We start from the raw sequence: 19,161 nt of genomic DNA, 5'->3' as shown, positions 1-19,161 counted from the left end.
ACAAGATGTGTGATTGGTCGAATTTTTCTAAATAACCCAATCAAAAGTTTTGATTCAGAGACGTATGGCGAGATGTGGCAAGGGGAGGTCACTCAAAGGCGACTAAGAAAGCATGGAAGTTAATAAACACAACTTTGAAGAATATTTACCTAAAATAAGTGAATCAATATCAAAATCGGAATTTATCGGTAAGATCTAATATCCCTTTCTCAAATATATTCAGATGGAGTCCCGGAATGTTTACAAAATGAATACAGCATACAGTTATATCGAGGAAATTCGAACGTATATAAGTCTCACCTGAATAACACTGAAGACTAATGATTTTTTTTATCTATTAGCTCTTGAACGATAATAGACCTATTTACGTAAACGAAGTTGTGAAGATCTTTGTATGTCGATTTATTCGATAGAATCAAAATATCTAATGACGATTCTTCTATTCAAACATGTCAGATTCTGATTTTTTTTTCAGCTATAGATACAGAGTTTACAGGATTAAATTTGGGCGATGGAACAAAGAATAGGTATAAATTAATTTCAGATTTTTCCATTATATTTATACCACAAAGGCATTTAAATTACACTGCTTAAAAGCTAGTCTAAGTTATTTTAGGACGGTACATGCTTTAATGCCTTTATTTTTATTTATTGATGATTTTTAGCTTACCTTGACAAAGTCAGGATGACCTTATGCTATTCCCTTAGCATCAGTTTTTGCATCCTAGTTAAAGTTATCGTAACTTGACCAAACTTGCATGAATGGTGCATCTAGGGATAAACAATTTACGGTAACAGTACTATAGATGCTTCAAATGCTGGGGCTCATCTAAAGTTTCCAGATGATTTACCAGACCAGGTTAAAAGTTTTGAAGCAGTTCCATTTCCAAGTATTCATAAATTCTACCTAAAATACAAAACTTTCATGGATGATGCATCAAGGGATGGACACTACCAGACATGATCTAGATGCTTTATCTGTCCAACATTTTCCAGATGAGTGATTTCTAGCTGGCTAGTACCAAGTAACTTTAAGCCCCGCCTAGACCAACATTGCAATGATGATGCATCTAAGGATGCACTCTATCAGGCTTTGGATCCTGGATCTGACATACTTTTCCATATTTTTTTTTCTTTTTGAGTAGCTCTGTAACTATTGTGCCTGTTTTGATTAAATTTGCATTGATGATAAATGTAGGGATGGACACTTCCAGATTTGCTTCAGAAGCTGGATCTGACGTATATTTTCCAAATGAGTGACCAGGTCTAGGTTATAATATAGGAGCGTGTTTATTCCAAAGTAACTATAGGTCTACTAAAACTTAACTTGCTCAGTTATGAATCTCAGGTTACACATTAACTTACAAAATTAATTGTGAGATTTGCATACATATTGCAAATAAAATATTCATTCAATTTGAATATATTGTTTTATTTTTATATGCTTTAAAATAAATCATATTAAAGTAGTGTTTTGAAGTCAAGAAAAGTCCTTTTTCAAAAAAATATTTTCAACTCACAGAATATTTGTCTTAACCATTGTATGTAATACTATTTCAGCTTGTTTGACTCCATAGAAGATCGTTACAGCAAACTTCGGGAAAGTTCCAAACAGTTTACAATCAGTCAGATAGGTACAAATTCTTAGCACTCATTCTTACTTTATGATGTATGCATTTTTTAGTGATCTGAGAATTCAAGTAAAGATATTTTTGGTTTCTTTTTAGGAATCTCAGCATTTGTAAAGAAAAATGACAGGTAATGATAATCACTAGTAAATAAGTATACAGAATTGTGTTTCAATACACAATGTACTTATTTGTTTATTTACAAGTAATAAAGTGCTACCGTACAAAATATTTTTCTCAATTTCCATTCACTATATGTTTTACATTATGTATAAGAAGTATTTGTACAATGATTTTGTCCATTCAGTAGGTATGTGGCCCACACTTACAATATGTACCTCTTTCCGGCTGCCTTTGGCCCAATTGATGTCAGATTCATGGTTCAGGTAAATCATCAGACTCCTCAGAAGTTAATCACTGTATATGACAATATATAATTGTAAGAATATTTACAATTACATTACAAATTCTCTGATTTTAACAGACATGATAGAGAAGTGATTTTTGTAGCTGTATAGATAAGAAAAATGGCAATGTATGTACAAGTATATGTTTGCATAAATTTTTTTTATTCATTTCAAATTAGTATTTAATATTTACGTTATTTATAAAATATTATTTTATTTTTATTCAGGCATCAAGTTTTGAATTCCAAAGACGGTATGATTTTGATTTTAACAAGGTGAGTTATAGCTTTTTCAAAATGCATATTCTTATTTTAGATGTAAAATAAAGCTGCATCCTGTTGTGTCTTAGGTTTTGAATGTTGAAAAATTCTATCTTTTAAGTATGTGTATGAGGGTATATCATTTATGAATGAAGATCAAGAAAAACAACTCATGGCATTCTTAAAGAGAAGGGAGATCACTGCAGGAGTGGAGAGGTAAGGGGCTTCCACCTTAAAGTAAAATGACGCCCCAAGATTATGTCAATTAACACAGACTTTGCATGAAATAAGATCAAAACCATAAGGTTGGTATTCTGTATGAAAACAAAATGTCTATAAAAGTCTTGTATCCCTTCATATAAAAGTCTGATTTAATAATGATGACTTCTAAAAGAAATCTAGCTTATATTTTTAAAGTAATTTTATCACAGCTTGTGGTTCAAAACTTGGCAGATACTAGTATTGATATATAAACTTGAGCAAACCATTGATAACTTTAGATTAAGTATATACACACTGTTTTCAGGGACATTGATGAGAATCTTGTACAGGATGTTTGTTCTGAAGTGGCAGAGTGGTACACAAAGGCTGAGGTCGGGGATTCACACACTATTCTTAAATATGATGGTATTTATTCTTACCTTAATTATTTTTATAATTTTTACAAGTGAGCTTTTCTGATCACAATTTGTCCGTTGTCTGTCGTCGTCATCGTCGTCGTTGTTGTCGTCGTCGTTGTCGTCGTAAACTTTTCACATTTTCATCTTCTTCTCAAGAACCACTGGGCCAATTTCAACCAAACTTGCTACAAAGTATCCTTGGGTAAAGGGGATTCAAGTTTGTTCAAATGAAGGGCCACGCCCTTTTCCAAGGGGAGATAAACATGAATTAGAGAAAAAATAATGGCATTTTTAAAAAATCTTCTTCTCAAGAACCACTGGGCCAGGAAAGATGAAACTCACCAGGAATCATCCTCAGGTAGTGTAGATTCAAGTTTGTTCAAATCATGACCCCTGGGGGTAGGGTGGGGTCAAAATGGCCGATGAAAATTTTACATAGGAATATATAGGAAAAATCTTTAAAAATCTTCTTCTCAAGAACCACTGGGCCAGGAAAGATGAAACTCATGTGGAATCATCCTCAGGTAGTATTGATTCAAGTTTGTTCAAATCATGACCCCCGGGGGTAGGGTGGGGCCAAAATGGCCGATCAAAGTTTTACATAGGAATATATAGGAAAAATCTTTTAAAATTTTCTTCTCAAGAACCACTATGCCAGGAAAGATGAAACTCATGTGGAATCTTCCTCAGGTAGTGTAGATTTATGTTTGTTCAAATCATGACCCCTGGGGATAGGATGGGGCCGAAATGGCCGATCAAAGTTTTACATAGGAATATATAGGAAAAATTTTCTTCTCAAGAACCATCGAGACAGGAAAAATGAAACTCCTGTGGAATCATTCACAGGTATTGTTGATTCAAATTTGTTTAAATCATGACCCCCCGAGGGTAGGATGGGGCCAAATGGTCGATAAAAGTTTTACATAGGAATCTTTAAAAACCATTTAAAATCTTCTTTTCAAGTACTTCAAAGCCATGCTTAGTGTTATTTATAGGGAATCATCCACAGGTAGTGTAGATTCTAGTTTGTTCAAATCATGACCCCCTGGGGGTTAAAATTCAATCCCCCCCAGTAACTTTCAGTTCTGATCTGATATGTGCTTTTTCCTAGCCGATTGCTCAGGTGAGCGATGTGGCCCCTTGGCCTCTTGTTTTATTCAGTCCTTTTTGAAGATCCATTAGATTTCTGAAAGGGAAATGTGGAATTTTAAAAACATTTTCATCCACTGAATATTTTCTCCTTTATTTCCTCAGATAAACCCAGAGATAAACCATAGCTGTCTCTCAGTCAGTAACCAACTAAGCATATTATCTCCTATACAGTGGCTGTATGATCAGTTAAATGCACATTGCATGCATATCAATAATGAAATTTTAATATGCTGAATCCTACATTAAATGAACATTCATAATCAATAAAATGTATTTCTTTGTTTAGTTAGTAATTTTAAGCTTGTCGACTTTTTTGGGGGAGGGAAAGGGGTGAGCATCAAGATTCAAAATAAAGATTTTACAAGACCGCTCCAAGGTATTTTTTTTTCCAAAAACAAATATATTACATGAATTATGATATTTAACATGATGATGATTGTTTTTATCTACTAGGCACAAGAAAGGTGAAATACAACTATGTCTTCCACAATGAACTCCGCAGTAGATTCGATGACATCTGGACATCAACTGATGCTGACAAAAATGTAATTACTCTCTCTCTCTAGGGCAAAATGTTTTATTTCTCTTTAAAATGTATTACGCTACATCATGGCATCGTAATTAAGAATGTCTTTAAATACTGCTGCCATCAATTTTGTTAAAACAAGGATTTGGATTTGGGTCTCGGAGGGGTGCTCACTCCCTAAGACAAAAAATTATAACTAGGTATCATTTTGGTGGGTTGTGGTACATTCTGGAAGCCTTTTCTTCATGTTTTTTAATCAAGTAAACAATATCAAGCAGGCCTTTATTTAAATAGATGAATAATGAGCTTGTTTTGTTTTCAAAAAAAAATAATGAAAAAATATCTTAAAGGATTTTCCAAAAGTGGATGGGGGTTATTGCCCGCAATAAACCCCCTCTTCAGATAGCCTTGTTATTATTATACTACTTTTCCCCTCATTCCCTTTTTCTATATAATATCATGTATTTCTCTTATTAAAGCTTGTAGTGACAAAAGTTACAGCAGAGGAAAAGGATCAAAAGACAGCTGTGGAGAAAACAGAAAGTTCAGAGTAAGTCACAGTTACCTCCCTCTGACAACATTACAGAATCTAAGGAGTTCTGAAATTCTATTGCTGAGTAAATCTTGATGAAACCATTTTTATTTAATTATCATTGTACATGTATTGATTAATCTAAAGAGGTTTTAAATTGGGAAAGTTTTGCCCTTTTATTTGTCAAAAGTAGAGAGTTCAAGGAACTGTAAAATTTACCTTTGGTGTGACCTTGAACTTAATGCTACATTTACTTTGATAATTCGATGCCGGGCTATAAAATTTATTGATGTTATAAGAGTCTTGTACAATAAAGTGTGTCTTAATCTAATGTTTGACCTTAATGTGAACTCCTAAAATACCTCTACTTGTAGTTGTATTTTGTTGTGATTAATATTTTTTTAACTGATGCAAATTAAGCAATTTGTAATGATAATTGATATATAATTTTAACAAAATATAATATTGATAAAAGGATATGAAAATTAGAAATATAATGGTAACCTCCTATGCAAAAGAAATTATTAGCGATATTCAATTTTAGTGATTTCAAAACCCTCATTTAAAATGCCTATTCCTCACTAAAATTTTTGCTTAAATGCGATATTCTCAAAAAGACCTCAGTTAAGTTAGTCAAAACCTTACAATATGATAATTATGTACCCACTTTTTGTTTTGATACAAATCACACAAAGTGGAGCCTGAAATTTTTTATAAATTCAGTGTCCAAAAAATGTTTAAGTGCTGTATTTTTTTTTTTCATTATGACTGATGCACTTTTGTTTTCTTTATTTAGACTTTCCAATAGTCTGCTGGGATTCAGAAGGTTGTTTTTGGTGTTACTAGAGCATAAGAAGGTTTGGGAAACATTGATTTAACTCCTCACATCAGTAAAATGTATTAATTACATGTATATTTATTGCCCACATTGTATAAAACTTATTAATATCATAAAAAAAATCTTAAAAGAGAAAGAATAGGCAATCCATTATTCAGAATGTTTTCTTGTAGAATGCTATTTCTTTGCTATTTTCAGCCCCTACTGGGACACAATATGTTGATGGATCTACTGCTGATTTATGATAAATTTCACAAACCACTTCCAGGTACATATAATATGTTACATATTTTTCATGGATAAATGTTTACATATAAATTATTAAATTATTTTAAAAAGTTGTTTACAATTATTTATTATCATCTCACCCGAGTCACAAGGTAATTAACCTGTTGCAATTCAATAAAATTCATTGTGGTTCTCCAAAAGGGCATGACAGAGGGGGCTAAAAACCATCAAAATTAGTGCTAGCATAATCTTTAGAAAATGTATCAGGACATCAAGCTGTCAAACTGCTGTCATGATAATAAGAAACAATGATTCCTTTACCAAAATTATGAAATCCATTGACCCAGGGTCAGGGATTTCTGTACCGGGGGTATTTGGTATAGGGGCTATACTGAAAAAAATGCATGAATTATTTTTTTTTTAAAATCTTCCTTCCTCATGTATACTTTAGTTTTAAAACTGAACTTTTATATTTTTTTTCTCCAATAGCACTTTATAAAGACTTCAAGACAGAGCTTCACAAGATTTTTCCATTGATTATTGACACCAAACATGTTTCAACTAACATGATAAGAATGGTATGCCTTCAATAATATGAATTTTTGAGCATTACTACAAATTTAAAGTCAGATGCATATTAGGCCATTTTAAGATTTCTGTACCAGGTGTATTTTAATTTTACAATATCAGTGAGATTCACAAAAGTAAAACTAAAAAAATATTATAAATAGAGGGAGGTATTAAACAAATGAAAATAAGAATTAGATTTTTCAAAAGCATTTTAAATTCCTTTTCCTGGTACCGGGGTACGTGTATCCTATCACTGAACCAGAGCCATAGTCATTAAAAAAATAAACAGAAATCATTTTGTTTGGAAAAATTTATGTTTAAGGTGATATATATATTAATCAGTTAATTTATGTTTAAGGTGATTTATACATTAATCAGTTAATTTATGTTGAAGGTGATTTATACATTAATCAGTTAATTTATGTTTAAGGTGATTTATACATTAATCAGTTAATGTGTTTACAGTTCATTTGAGCAAAAGATGAAAATGAATGTTTGCATGAAGGTCTTGATTACTAGGCAAATTTCTTAATTTTAGAATAATTTCATGTCTATAAATCATCAATCATTCTAGTTTTCCTGCATTGATATACATGACAAAACAAAATTAATTTATTTCTATGACCAGAGACAAAATAAAATGACCCTTAGTGTCTTTTATGTTTATAACCTTATAATTGATTACATACCCTGAAAAAAATGCATGTAGGCATTCTGAAGCTGAACAGCTTTTTTATTATTTTTACTTTTTCAGAAATTAGATTTGAAATTTAATTCCTCTCTTGGACTTCTATACAAAGTATTAAGCAGGTTAGTATAAAATTCCTTGCAAGTTTTATATAAGTAAGTAAATTAACAAATTAAATAATCCTTATATGCCAAGCACAAACTGTATATGTTTCTATAAATAAGTACATTTATATTGGTATAAACTTAATTTCGTCGAATCAAGTGTCTTAAGTAGATTTTGACAAATATTAATATTGAAAAGCAGAATTTGATATGAATTATAGCATATCTCAAATCACCAGCATTATACATTTTAATTGGGCAGTTGTCTTGTTTTTCAGTCCAGAAGGCCAACATTTTGTTATACATTCACCCTTCATAGAACATGGAGAAGAATTTGAGAGATATAATCGTAAGTGATGTGTATGTTTCAAGTACAGTCAAAGTTTGTTGTCTCGAATCAGTGGGACCTAGAAAAAACTGAGAGATTTCTGAGGATCTGAGATAGTAATGGTAAAATATTAAAAAATAAATACTTGGTACTTTTAAATTTCTTTCATATATATCCATTGTATTTTAGATTCTGTGAATTCACTAATTTTTGTGGGGGTTTAATTTTCATTGTTTTCAAGGTATGGAGAGACCCACAAATTCATGTCCACCAAGAAATGTAAAATTTTATATGCATTATATCTGTTTAGTTTACAATATATTATATAAGTGAGGGGAATGAAAATCATTTCACTGTGAGCCTGAATTCATTATAAGTGTGTTTGCTATAAACCTATTTTACTGTGTATAGTTGGTGCAGTTTTCTTTCTGTTATTTGTCAGATGAGACGTATCTCCCCCATGAGGCAGGATATGATGCTTATATGTGTGGTTACTGTGAGTAGAGCCTATTATATTTCTTAATCTTTGTATGTTAAAAAGTTTTATTTGGCTATACACATATTATTCTTTAATTTTAAAATTAAATGAAAGTACATGTAATAACTGTTTTGGTAAGAATTTTAATTTTGAACTTAACAGTTTTTAGCTCACCTGAGCCGAAGGCTCAAGTGAGCTTTTCTGATCACATTTTGTCCGTCGTCTGTCTGTCCGTCTGTCTGTCTGTCTGTAAACTTTTCACATTTTCGACTTCTTCTCAAGAACCGCTGGGTTAATTTCAACCAAACTTGCCACAAAGTATCCTTGGGTAAAGGGGATTCAAGTTTGTTCAAATGAAGGGCCACGCTCTCATTCAAGGGGAGATAATTGGGAATTAATGAAAATTTAATTGTATGTTTTAAAAATCTTCTTCTAAAGAACCACTGTGCCAGGAAAGATGAAACTTATGGGGAAACATCCTCAGGTAGTGCAGATTCAAGTTTGTTCAAATCATGACCCCCGGGGGTAGGGCGGGGCCACAATGGCCGATTTTATATAGAAATATATAGGAAAATTCTTTAAAAATCTTCTTCTCAAGAATAGCAAAGCCATAATTGATCATATTTATATGGAAGCATTGTCATGTAGTGTAGATTCAAATTTGTTCAAATGATGACCCCCAGGGGTAGGGTGGGGCCACAATGGCTGACCAAAGTTTTACATAGAAATATATAGGAAAATTCTTTAAAAATCTTCTTCTCAAGAACAGCAAAGCCATAATTGATCATATTTATATTAAAGCATCCTCAGGTAGTGTAGATTCATATTTGTTCAAATCATGACCCCCAGGGGTAGGGCGGGGCCACAATGGCCGACGAAAGTTTTACATAGAAATATATAGGAAAATTCTTTAAAAATCTTCTTCTCAAGAACAGCAAAGCCAAAGCCATAATTGATCATATTTATATGGAAGCATCGTCACTTAGTGTAGATTCAAATTTGTTCAAATCATGACCCCTGGGGGTAGGGCGGGGCCACAATGGCCGACCAAAGTTTAACATAGAAATATATAGGAAAATTCTTTAAAAATCTTCTTCTCAAGAATAGCAAAGCCATAATTGATCATATTTATATGGAAGCATTGTCATGTAGTGTAGATTCAAATTTGTTCAAATGATGACCCCCAGGGGTAGGGTGGGGCCACAATGGCTGACCAAAGTTTTACATAGAAATATATAGGAAAATTCTTTAAAAATCTTCTTCTCAAGAACAGCAAAGCCATAATTGATCATATTTATATTAAAGCATCCTCAGGTAGTGTAGATTCATATTTGTTCAAATCATGACCCCCGGGGGTAGGGCGGGGCCACAATGGCCGACCAAAGTTTTACATAGAAATATATAGGAAAATTCTTTAAAAATCTTCTTCTCAAGAACAGCAAAGCCATAATTGATCATATTTATATGGAAGCATCGTCAGGTAGTGTAGATTCAAGTTTGTTCAAGTGATGACCACCGGGGGTAGGGTGGGGCCACAATGGCCGACCAAAGTTTAACATAGAAATATGTAGGAAAATTCTTTAAAAATCTTCTTCTCAAGAACAGCAAAGCCATAATTAATCATATTTATATGGAAGCATCCTCAGGTAGTGTAGATTCAAGTTTGTTCAAATCAAGGCCCCGGGGGGTAGGGGCGGGGCCACAATGGCCGACCAAAGTTTTACATAGACATAGGAAAATTCTTTAAAAATCATCTTCTCAACAAGAATAGCAAAACCATGATTGGTCATGGGACTACTTTTGGATTTAAACTTTTCAATAATAAACCAATTTCTACTTTTTCCTAGCCACAGTGCTCAGGTGAGCAATGTGGCCCATGGGCCTCTTGTTGATAGACTTATGGCAAGATTTATTTCTGATTGCTTGCCATATTGAAGGTCAGCAATCCGGATTCCTTTCATTCAATTCATTTAAACTTGTCATACTGTGCAATGAGGTAAAGAATCCACAACTTTTCATGCTAATACATGTTTCAAAAGCTGTTTTTAGGTCACCTGAGTAAACTCAGGTGACCTATTGCTATCCGTTTTTGTCCGTCGTCGTTCGTCGTGCGTTAACATTTAAACATTTTCAGCTTCTTCTCTGAAACCACAGAACCAATTTCAACCAATTTTGGCATATAGCATCTATGGGTAAAGGGGAACGAAAATTGTGAATTTCATTGTCCCTGCCCCCCTGGGGCCTAGGGGGTGGGGCCAAAAGCTCTAAAATTAGTGCAATCTTTAAAAATCTTCTTTACTCCTGGACATCAAGCAGTCAAACTGTTGGTATGATTGTAATCAGCATTGAGTCCTCTACCAAAATTGTGAAATTCATGGCCCCAGGGTCAGGGGTTCTGGTGTTAGGGCGGGGCTCTATTGATTATATAGTGAAAATGCATTATTTCTTTAAAAATCTTCTTCTCTGTTCCTGAGTATTAAATAAACTAATTAAGTACATAGTTATGATGAGCAAGAGTGCCACTACCAAAACTGTGAGATTCATGGCCCCAGGGTCAGGGGTTCTGGTGTTAGGGCGGGGCTCTATTGATTATATAGTGAAAATGCATTATTTCTTTAAAAATCTTCTTCTCTGTTCCTGAGTATTAAATAAACTAATTAAGTACATAGTTATGATGAGCAAGAGTGCCTCTACCAAAATTGTAAAATTCATGGCCCCAGGGTCAGGGGTTCTGGTGTTAGGGCGGGGCTCTATTGATTATATAGTGAAAGTGCATTTAATCTTTGAAAATCTTCTTCTCTACTCCTAAGTATTATATAAACTAACTAAGTACATAGTTATGATGAGCAAGAGTGGCTCTACCAAAATTGTTAATTTTATGGCCCCAGGGTCAGGGGTTAGGGTGGGGCTCTATTGATTTTATAGTGAAAATACATTATTTCTTTGAAAATCTTCTTATCTGCTCTTACGTATTAAAAATAAATTAACTAAGTACATAGTTATGATGAGCAAGAATGCTTCTACCAAAATTGTGAATTTTATGGCCCAATGGTCAGGGGTAATGGTGTTACGGAGAGGCTCTATAATGATTGTATAGTGAAAATACATTACGTCTATGAAAATCTTTTTCTCTACTCCTGGGTAATAAACAGATGTACTACCTTTAAAGTTTTGATGTGCAAGGGCTCTTTCTCCAGAATTATAAATTTCAAGGCCCCTGTGTCAGGGATACCAAGGAGGGGGGGGGGCTCTACTTATATACTGAAAATGAATTGTTTGAAATCTGCTCCTTATATTAATCAAATATTATTGATAAGCAAGTGTGCCTTTTCAAAAATTATGCAATGTGTATACCTAGGGCCAGGGGTTCATGTGTGGTAGGGGCACTTATGGTCATTGCTGAATATTACTGATTAGTTGAAATGCATTGTTTGTTCCCCTGCCCTGCTTATGGGTATTAAGTAAACAAACTAAACAATTGCTGAGTGTATAGTATGATTAGCAATGGTGCCTCTTTTAGAATTGTGAATGCCATAGCATCTAGCTTGAAACATGAACCAAATTCAAACATTTGAAAGTTATTGCATGATGCTCAGGTGACCTATAAGGCCCGTGGGCCTCTTGTTAAATCATAATTCTAGCATTTTAAAGATTTTTATAGTAATATTTCTGCCATTCATCTTTACAATTGGTTGCTCAGAGAGGAGAATTCATAAATGCTTTGACCTCCATGATGGTGACCAAGGGAAATAACTCAAAAGAAAATACCACATACGAAAACTGTCTCTTGCTGTCAAGATATTCAAAAAACAATTCAATCACTTTTACTTTCCATTTCCCAGGTTTCCTAAGGTTGTGTCATATAATGACTTTTAATGGAGTACCGTAAGTACTTTTGCTTTTTAAGTAATTTGTATTTTGTATGTTGCAGTCAACATTTGAACATTAAACTGATATGTCAGATGTTTAAAAATAACCTCTGAATATTCAGTGTATATTTTTTTTCTCTAGTTTTTGAAAGACTTTTTAGCTCACCTGAGCCGAAGGCTCAAGTGAGCTTTTCTGATCAAAATTTGTCCGTCGTCTGTCGTTGTCGTCGTCGTTGTCGTTGTTGTCGTAAACTTTTCACATTTTCATCTTCTTCTCAAGAACCACTGGGCCGATTTCAACCAAACTTGGCACAAAGTATCCTTGGGTAAAGGGGATTCAAGTTTGTTCAAATGAAGGGCCACGCCCTTTTCCAAGGGGAGATAATCATAAATTTGTTAAAAATTAATGGCATTTTTAAAAAATCTTCTTCTCCAGAACCGATGGGCCAGGAAAGATGAAACTCATGTGGAAGCATCCTCAGGTAGTGTAGATTCAAGTTTGTTCAAATCATGACCCCCGGGGCAAGGGTGGGGCCAAAATGGCCGACCCAAGTTTTACATAGGAATATATAGGAAAAATCTTTAAAAATCTTCTTTTAAAAATTCTTCTTAAAAAATTCTCCAGAACCACTGGGCCAGGAAAGATGAAACTCATGTGGAATCATCCTCAGGTAGTGTAGATTCAAGTTTGTTCAAATCATGATCCCCGGGGCAAGGGTGGGGCCAAAATGGCCGACCCTATAGTTTTACATACTAGGAATATATAGGAAAATTTTTTTAAAATCTTCTTCTCAAGAACCACTAGGACAGGAAAGATGAAACTCATGTGGAATCATCCTCAGGTAGTGTAGATTCAAGTTTGTTCAAATCATGACCCCTGGGGCAAGGGTGGGGCCAAAATGGCTGACCCAAGTTTTACATAGGAATATATAGGAAAAATCTTGAGAAATCTTTTTTCTCCAGAACCACTGGGCCAGGAAAGATGAAACTCATGTGGAATCATCCTCAGGTAGTGTAGATTCAATTTTGTTCAAATCATGACCCCCGGGGCAAGGGTGGGGCCAAAATGGCCGACCCAAATTTTACATAGGAGTATATAGGAAAAATCTTCTTCTCCAGAACCACTGGGCCAGGAAAGATGAAACTCATGTGGAATCATCCTCAGGTAGTGTAGATTCAAGTTTGTTCAAATCATGATCCCCGGGGCAAGGGTGGGGCCAAAATGGCTCAAGTTTTACATAGGAATATATAGGAAATATCTTTAAAAATCCTTCTGAAGATCCACTGGGCCAGGAAAGATGAAACTCATGTGGAATCATCCTCAGGTAGTGTAGATTCGAGTTTGTTCAAATCATGACCCCCTTGGCTAGGGTGGGGCCAAAATGGCCGACCCAAGTTTTACATAGGGATATATAGGGAAACCTTTTAAAATCTTCTTTTCAAGTACTTCAAAGCTATGATTAGTGATATTTATATGGAATCATCCTCAGGTAGTGTAGATTCTAGTTTGTTCAGATGATGAACTCCTGGAGGGGGGGAGTAAATTCAAGCCCGATGTGCTCAGGTGAGCGCTGTGGCCCCTGGGCCTCTTGTTTCTATTCTCTTCATTTTGCAATTTATTTTCTTCCTGATAATTTAGAGGACTGCTTTGGAGGTGATGTCCACAATTTTCAATGTATGATTTTTGATACAATAGGTATTTGATTTTCTGTATATATTTACTGTGTGACTTTTGGTATCATTCAGGTCAACAGAGGTTGTTCCTTGTACATTTACCAGATATATGAATGTGACAAAGAGGTTTCATAACAAAATAAACATCATCAGGGCTAGTGTCAATGAACTAGTAAGTGAAGAATTGTGTAATACAGACACAAGAAGACTTGATACAGATTTTAAAATTGCTTTGAAGGAAATTTGATCTTGAATGCATACCAGTACATTCTTTATATTTTAATTAAGTTAAATATATACATCATTTTCTTATTCTTTCCATAATTTTGTTATATTGCCTTTGTTCCTGGTAACTTTTGTACTCATGAAGAGAGTGTTTTCTAAGTTCGTTTAACACACTTTTAGAACTCCAATTTGATTCAATCTAGGATATATAACTTTATGTCTTAATGTATGTCTACATTAACTTGAAGATTATTCTTCATCTGTAGGATTTAACGAGCAGTGAAACTAAATCACAGAGACCATTAGTGTTCGTCCAATCAAAATCACCCTCTTATCAGTTGAATGCATACAAGGTAATCTATCAGCAATAGGTTACAAGAATTCTGTTTAAAAATTTATGTTTTTTATGAGAAAAATAAATGCATCTTGTGGTACCAACAGGATATGAAAAGTGTGTGAATTTGATTCTTATAGAAGTAGTTGCAGCCTATTGTTTTGACCACTATTTTACTGTCTCATTTTAGCTAGCCAGGGAGTTTTCAAAGTATGGTACAGTGGACATTCGGTTACAAGATAAAACAAGGGCTTTGGTGGCCACAGGAAACATATACTGGTAAGACTTACTGAAATCTTACATGGTAAGAATAAGCTAGATAGGCTACAGGTTAAACATATAATGGTAAGGAGATTTTGCAGAATAACAATTAGCCAGATAGGCAGCAGGGAATATATAATGGTACATCTTGTAAGATTAAATTAGATCTGACATATTCAGAATAACCAATATATCTGAGGTTGTCTTGATTACTAAATATTAAGGATGGCAATTTGTAACCGGTTAACCGATTACTCGGTCGGAACGATTGCAATCGGTTAAAAAATCTGTAATCGGTTAGTCGGAAAAAATAAAATTTATATAAATTTTAACCTAATTTTGTTAGAAATTCGTTTTTTTTTAAAAGAAGAAACCTTTACATAAACGTTATTATTCAGCATTTTCACACATCTAAGCTGACTTGGATGTAATTATGGTTCTCCGGATTGAGATTGTAGGGTAATTGGCCATTTTTGAAGTGTTAATTACTGTTCAAACTCGATGTCGTTACCTTGACTGTCCTGAATTTCTTAAATGATAATTAAATCACCGTTAAAAACTGCTAATTAGTAAGTTTGTTTTTTTAATTATCTATAGAATAGATTACTAAACAAACTGTAGATTAAGTGATGTATTTCAGACTTAGTTTTAATTAGGTGACAACGCAGAATGAACGTATGTGAAATATGCATTGGAAAAATATTAATGATTTCTTAGACATGATTCGTAGTTTTCTTAATATTTTCCCATTAAATATTGAAACTTAAATAAAATATATAATTAAGCTTGCGTTTTAAAAACAAGAATCAAGAAAAATACAATGATGTAACATCTAGACTTTGTCAGTCTTTTTGTATGTATGAATAGATCTACTTAAGAAAAAATAATTATTTACATCAAGAAAATGCGTATTTTCATACGGTTAATTGGTTAATCGGTCGGAAAGTATTGCGGTTAACCGATTAGCAATTCTGTATTCGATTGCCATCCCTACTAAATATAATAATATAATACCAGGTAATTCTTTAGTACTCTTTCAAAACTCCTCCTGAAGTTTGATTGCCAATTTTGACATAGGAGATTGTCTACTACAGTCTCATCATAAACTTCAAGTGAAAAGGAACACATTGATCATTCAGTTACAAAACAGTGAATATACAGCATGTTCCTACTATTTCAGTGCCAATGACTTGGTTAGGAATTACAGAAATGACAAGAGGATGTATGTTCAGCATTACAGTAGATGGAGACATTCTCCTTACATAAGGCCAGCATTGTGGTAAGTCAAGGTCATTAGCTAACCTTTTCAGCTGTAACTCTTCATTATCTCAGACTACAAACTGCAAAAGTGAAATAATTCCTGTTAAATAAATAAAGTCCTCTTAAGCTCACCTGAACAAAATCAGGGAGTGGTTATTTTATTCCCATGGCATTGATATAATTATCTTCATCTCATGTCAGCGTTTTCTGAGCAGGTCCAATTTTAGAACAAGTCCAACTTGTAAGTAATTTCATATTCAAGTTGGAAGAAGGCATCTTAGGATTCATCTTACAAGACGTAGTATATACTTGTAAAATGTGGCATCTGCCCAATTTTAAGTAGATTGACCAGGGTAAAGACTTCCCAATTACGAAGCTAATGACAACAATGATCACATTTTCCCTTCTAAACATTTGTTGTTGTTGTTTTTTTCAGGACCAGTGTTGTTTTGTCTGGAGGACTCTGTCTACTGGCTCTCTGGTCCAATAGGAAGAACAATATGTGATGTCTGTGATATGTTAGGTTGTTTTACATTGATAAAAACTGATCATGAAGTCAAAGCTGGAATCTGATGCCATTAAATTTTCAATTCTTGTAAAAATCCATCTTCGCTAGCCAAGGGTTTCTAATACGCTCCTCTCCTCATAAACCCTTGGCCTACGGTGTTCATAGAAATTGGGATTTTTTTTCCAGAGTTCTGATTGGATTTCAGTACACCCAGGTCGACCAATCAGCAATTGTTTATTGTAAATGACGATATTTGCGTTCGGGATACATCTTCACTCTTTAATCTCGGAAATGAACCAGAAGTCTCTGGCGAGACTGAAGCTCTACTGGTTTGTACTTATATAAAGAAAGAGAAAAGTAGCAGCTGGGATATAAAACTTTACAAAAGCAATAAATAGAATAATGACAAAAACAGATACACAGAATTATGTATCTTAGTGTAGTCTACTTGTGTGCCAAGTTACATTGAAATCAGACCAAAACTGTAATAGGAGTAGCATTTTAGATGTATTTCAAAGAAATTTCTTTTTTATTAAAGTAACAACAGCAACACCATTCATTGAAACAAAAACCTATATACAGAATTATGTATCTTAGTGTAGTCTACCTGTGTGCCAAGTTATATTGAATTCAGATCAAAACTGTAGGAGGAGTAGCATTTTGAATGTATTTCCAAAAAATTCTATTTTTAGTTACAACGGCAACACCGTTCATCGAAATCAAAAACCGATACATAGAATTATGTATTTTTGTGTAGTCTATTTGTGTGCCAAGTTATAATAAAATCAGACCAAAACTGTAGGAGGAGTAGCATTTTGAAAGTATTTTTTAAAAATTCTATTATTAGTAACAATGGCAACACCGATCATCGAAATCAGAAACTGATATATAGAATTATGTATCTTTGTGTAGTCTATTTGTGTGCCAAATCATATTGAAATCAGATTTAAACTATAGGAGGAGTAGCATTTTGAATGATTTTCACAAATTTTCTATTTTTAGTAACAACGGCAACACTGTTCACTGAAATCAAAAACCGATATACAGAATTATGTATCTTAGTGAAGTCTACTTGTGTGCCAAGTTATATTGAAATCTGACCAAAACTGTAGGAGGAGTAGCATTTTGAATGATTAACACAAAAAATTCTATTTTTAGTAACAATGGCAACACCGTTCATCAAAATCAAAAACCGATAAACAGAATTATGTATGTAAGTGTAGTCTACTTGTGTGCAAGTTATATTGAAATCTGTCCAAAACTGTAGGAGGAGTAGCATTAATGATTTTCGCAAAAATTTCTATTTTTAGTAACAACGGCAACACCTTTCAACGAAATCAAAAACCGATACACAGAATTATGTATCTTAGTGTAGTCTAATTGTGTGCCAAGTTATATCGAAATAGGACCAAAACTGTAGGAGGAGTAGCATTTTGAAAAATTGTTTACAGACGGACGGACGACGGACGCATTTCTACTGCATAAGCAATTCTGGTCTCTGACCAGTAGAGCTAAAAACGCAAGAAAACAACGATCCGTAAGATAATATTCAATTCTATGAATAGCCATGGTGTCATTAAATATCTTCTAAATATGTGATTAAGAATCTATATTGAAGCTTCAGATTTGTTCTATAAATAATGAATAAACATAACTCAATTATTGCTTCATAATTATTCTTGAAAAAACTTTGATTTAATTTTTTTTAACGCTTGTCTTTATTTCTGGCGATGACGCAATCTGTGCGTACCTGATAGATTCGAGATCACGTGACGGAAAACGCCAAGGGTTTATGAGGAGAGTAGCGTATCAGAAACCCTTGGCTAGCGAAGATGGTAAAAATCATGATATAATTTTATTAGACTCGAGAGAACAGTGCCATATATCTGCATGTGTTGATTTCTCTTGTTTACTTCACCTGTTGTTTTACTAGTATATCATGTAAATAAAAGATTTTTACTTGATACCCGCTGTGCATTTTTGTCTTTTTAAAAATGTCACATTTCCATTCTCTATGGATAAATATGACACATCGTTATCTAAGGTTTAGTGGTAACTTTAAAAAAGAAGTTCTTTTCTGCCTTTGTTACAATGGTATCTGAATAGGAGGATTTGGAATTCCTGCTGAAATGTGTCAAAAATTCTGTGTTTAGCTGATGCCAATGAACTAATCATCTTTTGTTATTAATACATGTATATTTGATAAAGGTATATTCAAATGCCAGTGTATAAAAGTGATTAAGTACCCGGTGTAATCCTAAATTAAATCTCATCATTCAGTTTGATACATTTTAAATTGCATAACAGGAAGCAAAAAAAAAGGAACAGCGTAAAAGGATAGAAGCTTTTCACTGGTGAGCATAGAGTAAAATAAGTAATGACAAATGTAGGCTTCTCATCTCTAAAAATTCCTAAATTTACATGTACATGTGCATTTGTATATGTAGAATTTTAAAGGCTATTTCCGGAATACTTTTTCCCCTAATTCATCAAGGCAGGTGGGCCATTTACACCTTTTTGAAAGAGGGCTGGTTGGTAAGGGTCAACAAGTCAATTTTTTTTTCAGAAATACATGCATTGACTAGATTTTACACGATATGTAAATGTTTTTAAAGTTAGGCAATTTTAATCTGCTTTATTATTACATGACGGTGTAAAAGGAAAAACATTT

The 19,161-nt window shown here is 33.6% G+C and overlaps 1 protein-coding gene across 1 annotated transcript; it reads left to right on the top strand.

Moving 5' to 3' along the window:
• Positions 1-49: 49 nt before the first annotated feature.
• On the top strand, positions 50-16,780 carry LOC134275461 (poly(A)-specific ribonuclease PNLDC1-like). Its single transcript, XM_062757746.1, has 22 exons — positions 50-188; positions 476-527; positions 1,561-1,634; positions 1,728-1,758; positions 1,939-2,014; positions 2,263-2,310; positions 2,417-2,511; positions 2,822-2,922; positions 4,521-4,612; positions 5,073-5,143; positions 5,922-5,982; positions 6,162-6,231; positions 6,681-6,769; positions 7,516-7,571; positions 7,832-7,902; positions 8,324-8,377; positions 12,202-12,244; positions 13,975-14,074; positions 14,394-14,480; positions 14,652-14,740; positions 15,903-16,001; positions 16,419-16,780. The coding sequence occupies exons 1-22, from the start codon at positions 113-115 to the stop codon at positions 16,486-16,488; spliced, it is 1,605 nt and encodes a 534-aa protein (XP_062613730.1). The 5' UTR covers positions 50-112; the 3' UTR covers positions 16,489-16,780.
• Positions 16,781-19,161: the final 2,381 nt, after the last annotated feature.

Source organism: Saccostrea cucullata, unplaced genomic scaffold, assembly GCF_032062105.1.
Source record: "Saccostrea cucullata isolate Sc308-1 unplaced genomic scaffold, CSIRO_AGI_Scuc_v1 ctg686, whole genome shotgun sequence".
Classification (NCBI taxonomy): Eukaryota; Metazoa; Mollusca; class Bivalvia; order Ostreida; family Ostreidae; genus Saccostrea; species Saccostrea cuccullata.
Note: the sequence above shows the minus strand (reverse complement) of the source record. Positions and strands in the feature narration are given on the sequence as shown.

Coding starts and splice junctions, on each gene's coding strand:
- LOC134275461 (XM_062757746.1), top strand. CDS start 113: ATGGAAGTTAATAAACACAACTTTGAAGAATATTTACCTAAAATAAGT. Junction 1,635..1,727: donor GTTTACAATCAGTCAGATAG/GTACAAATTCTT, acceptor GTTTCTTTTTAG/GAATCTCAGCATTTGTAAAG. Junction 1,759..1,938: donor TTTGTAAAGAAAAATGACAG/GTAATGATAATC, acceptor TCCATTCAGTAG/GTATGTGGCCCACACTTACA.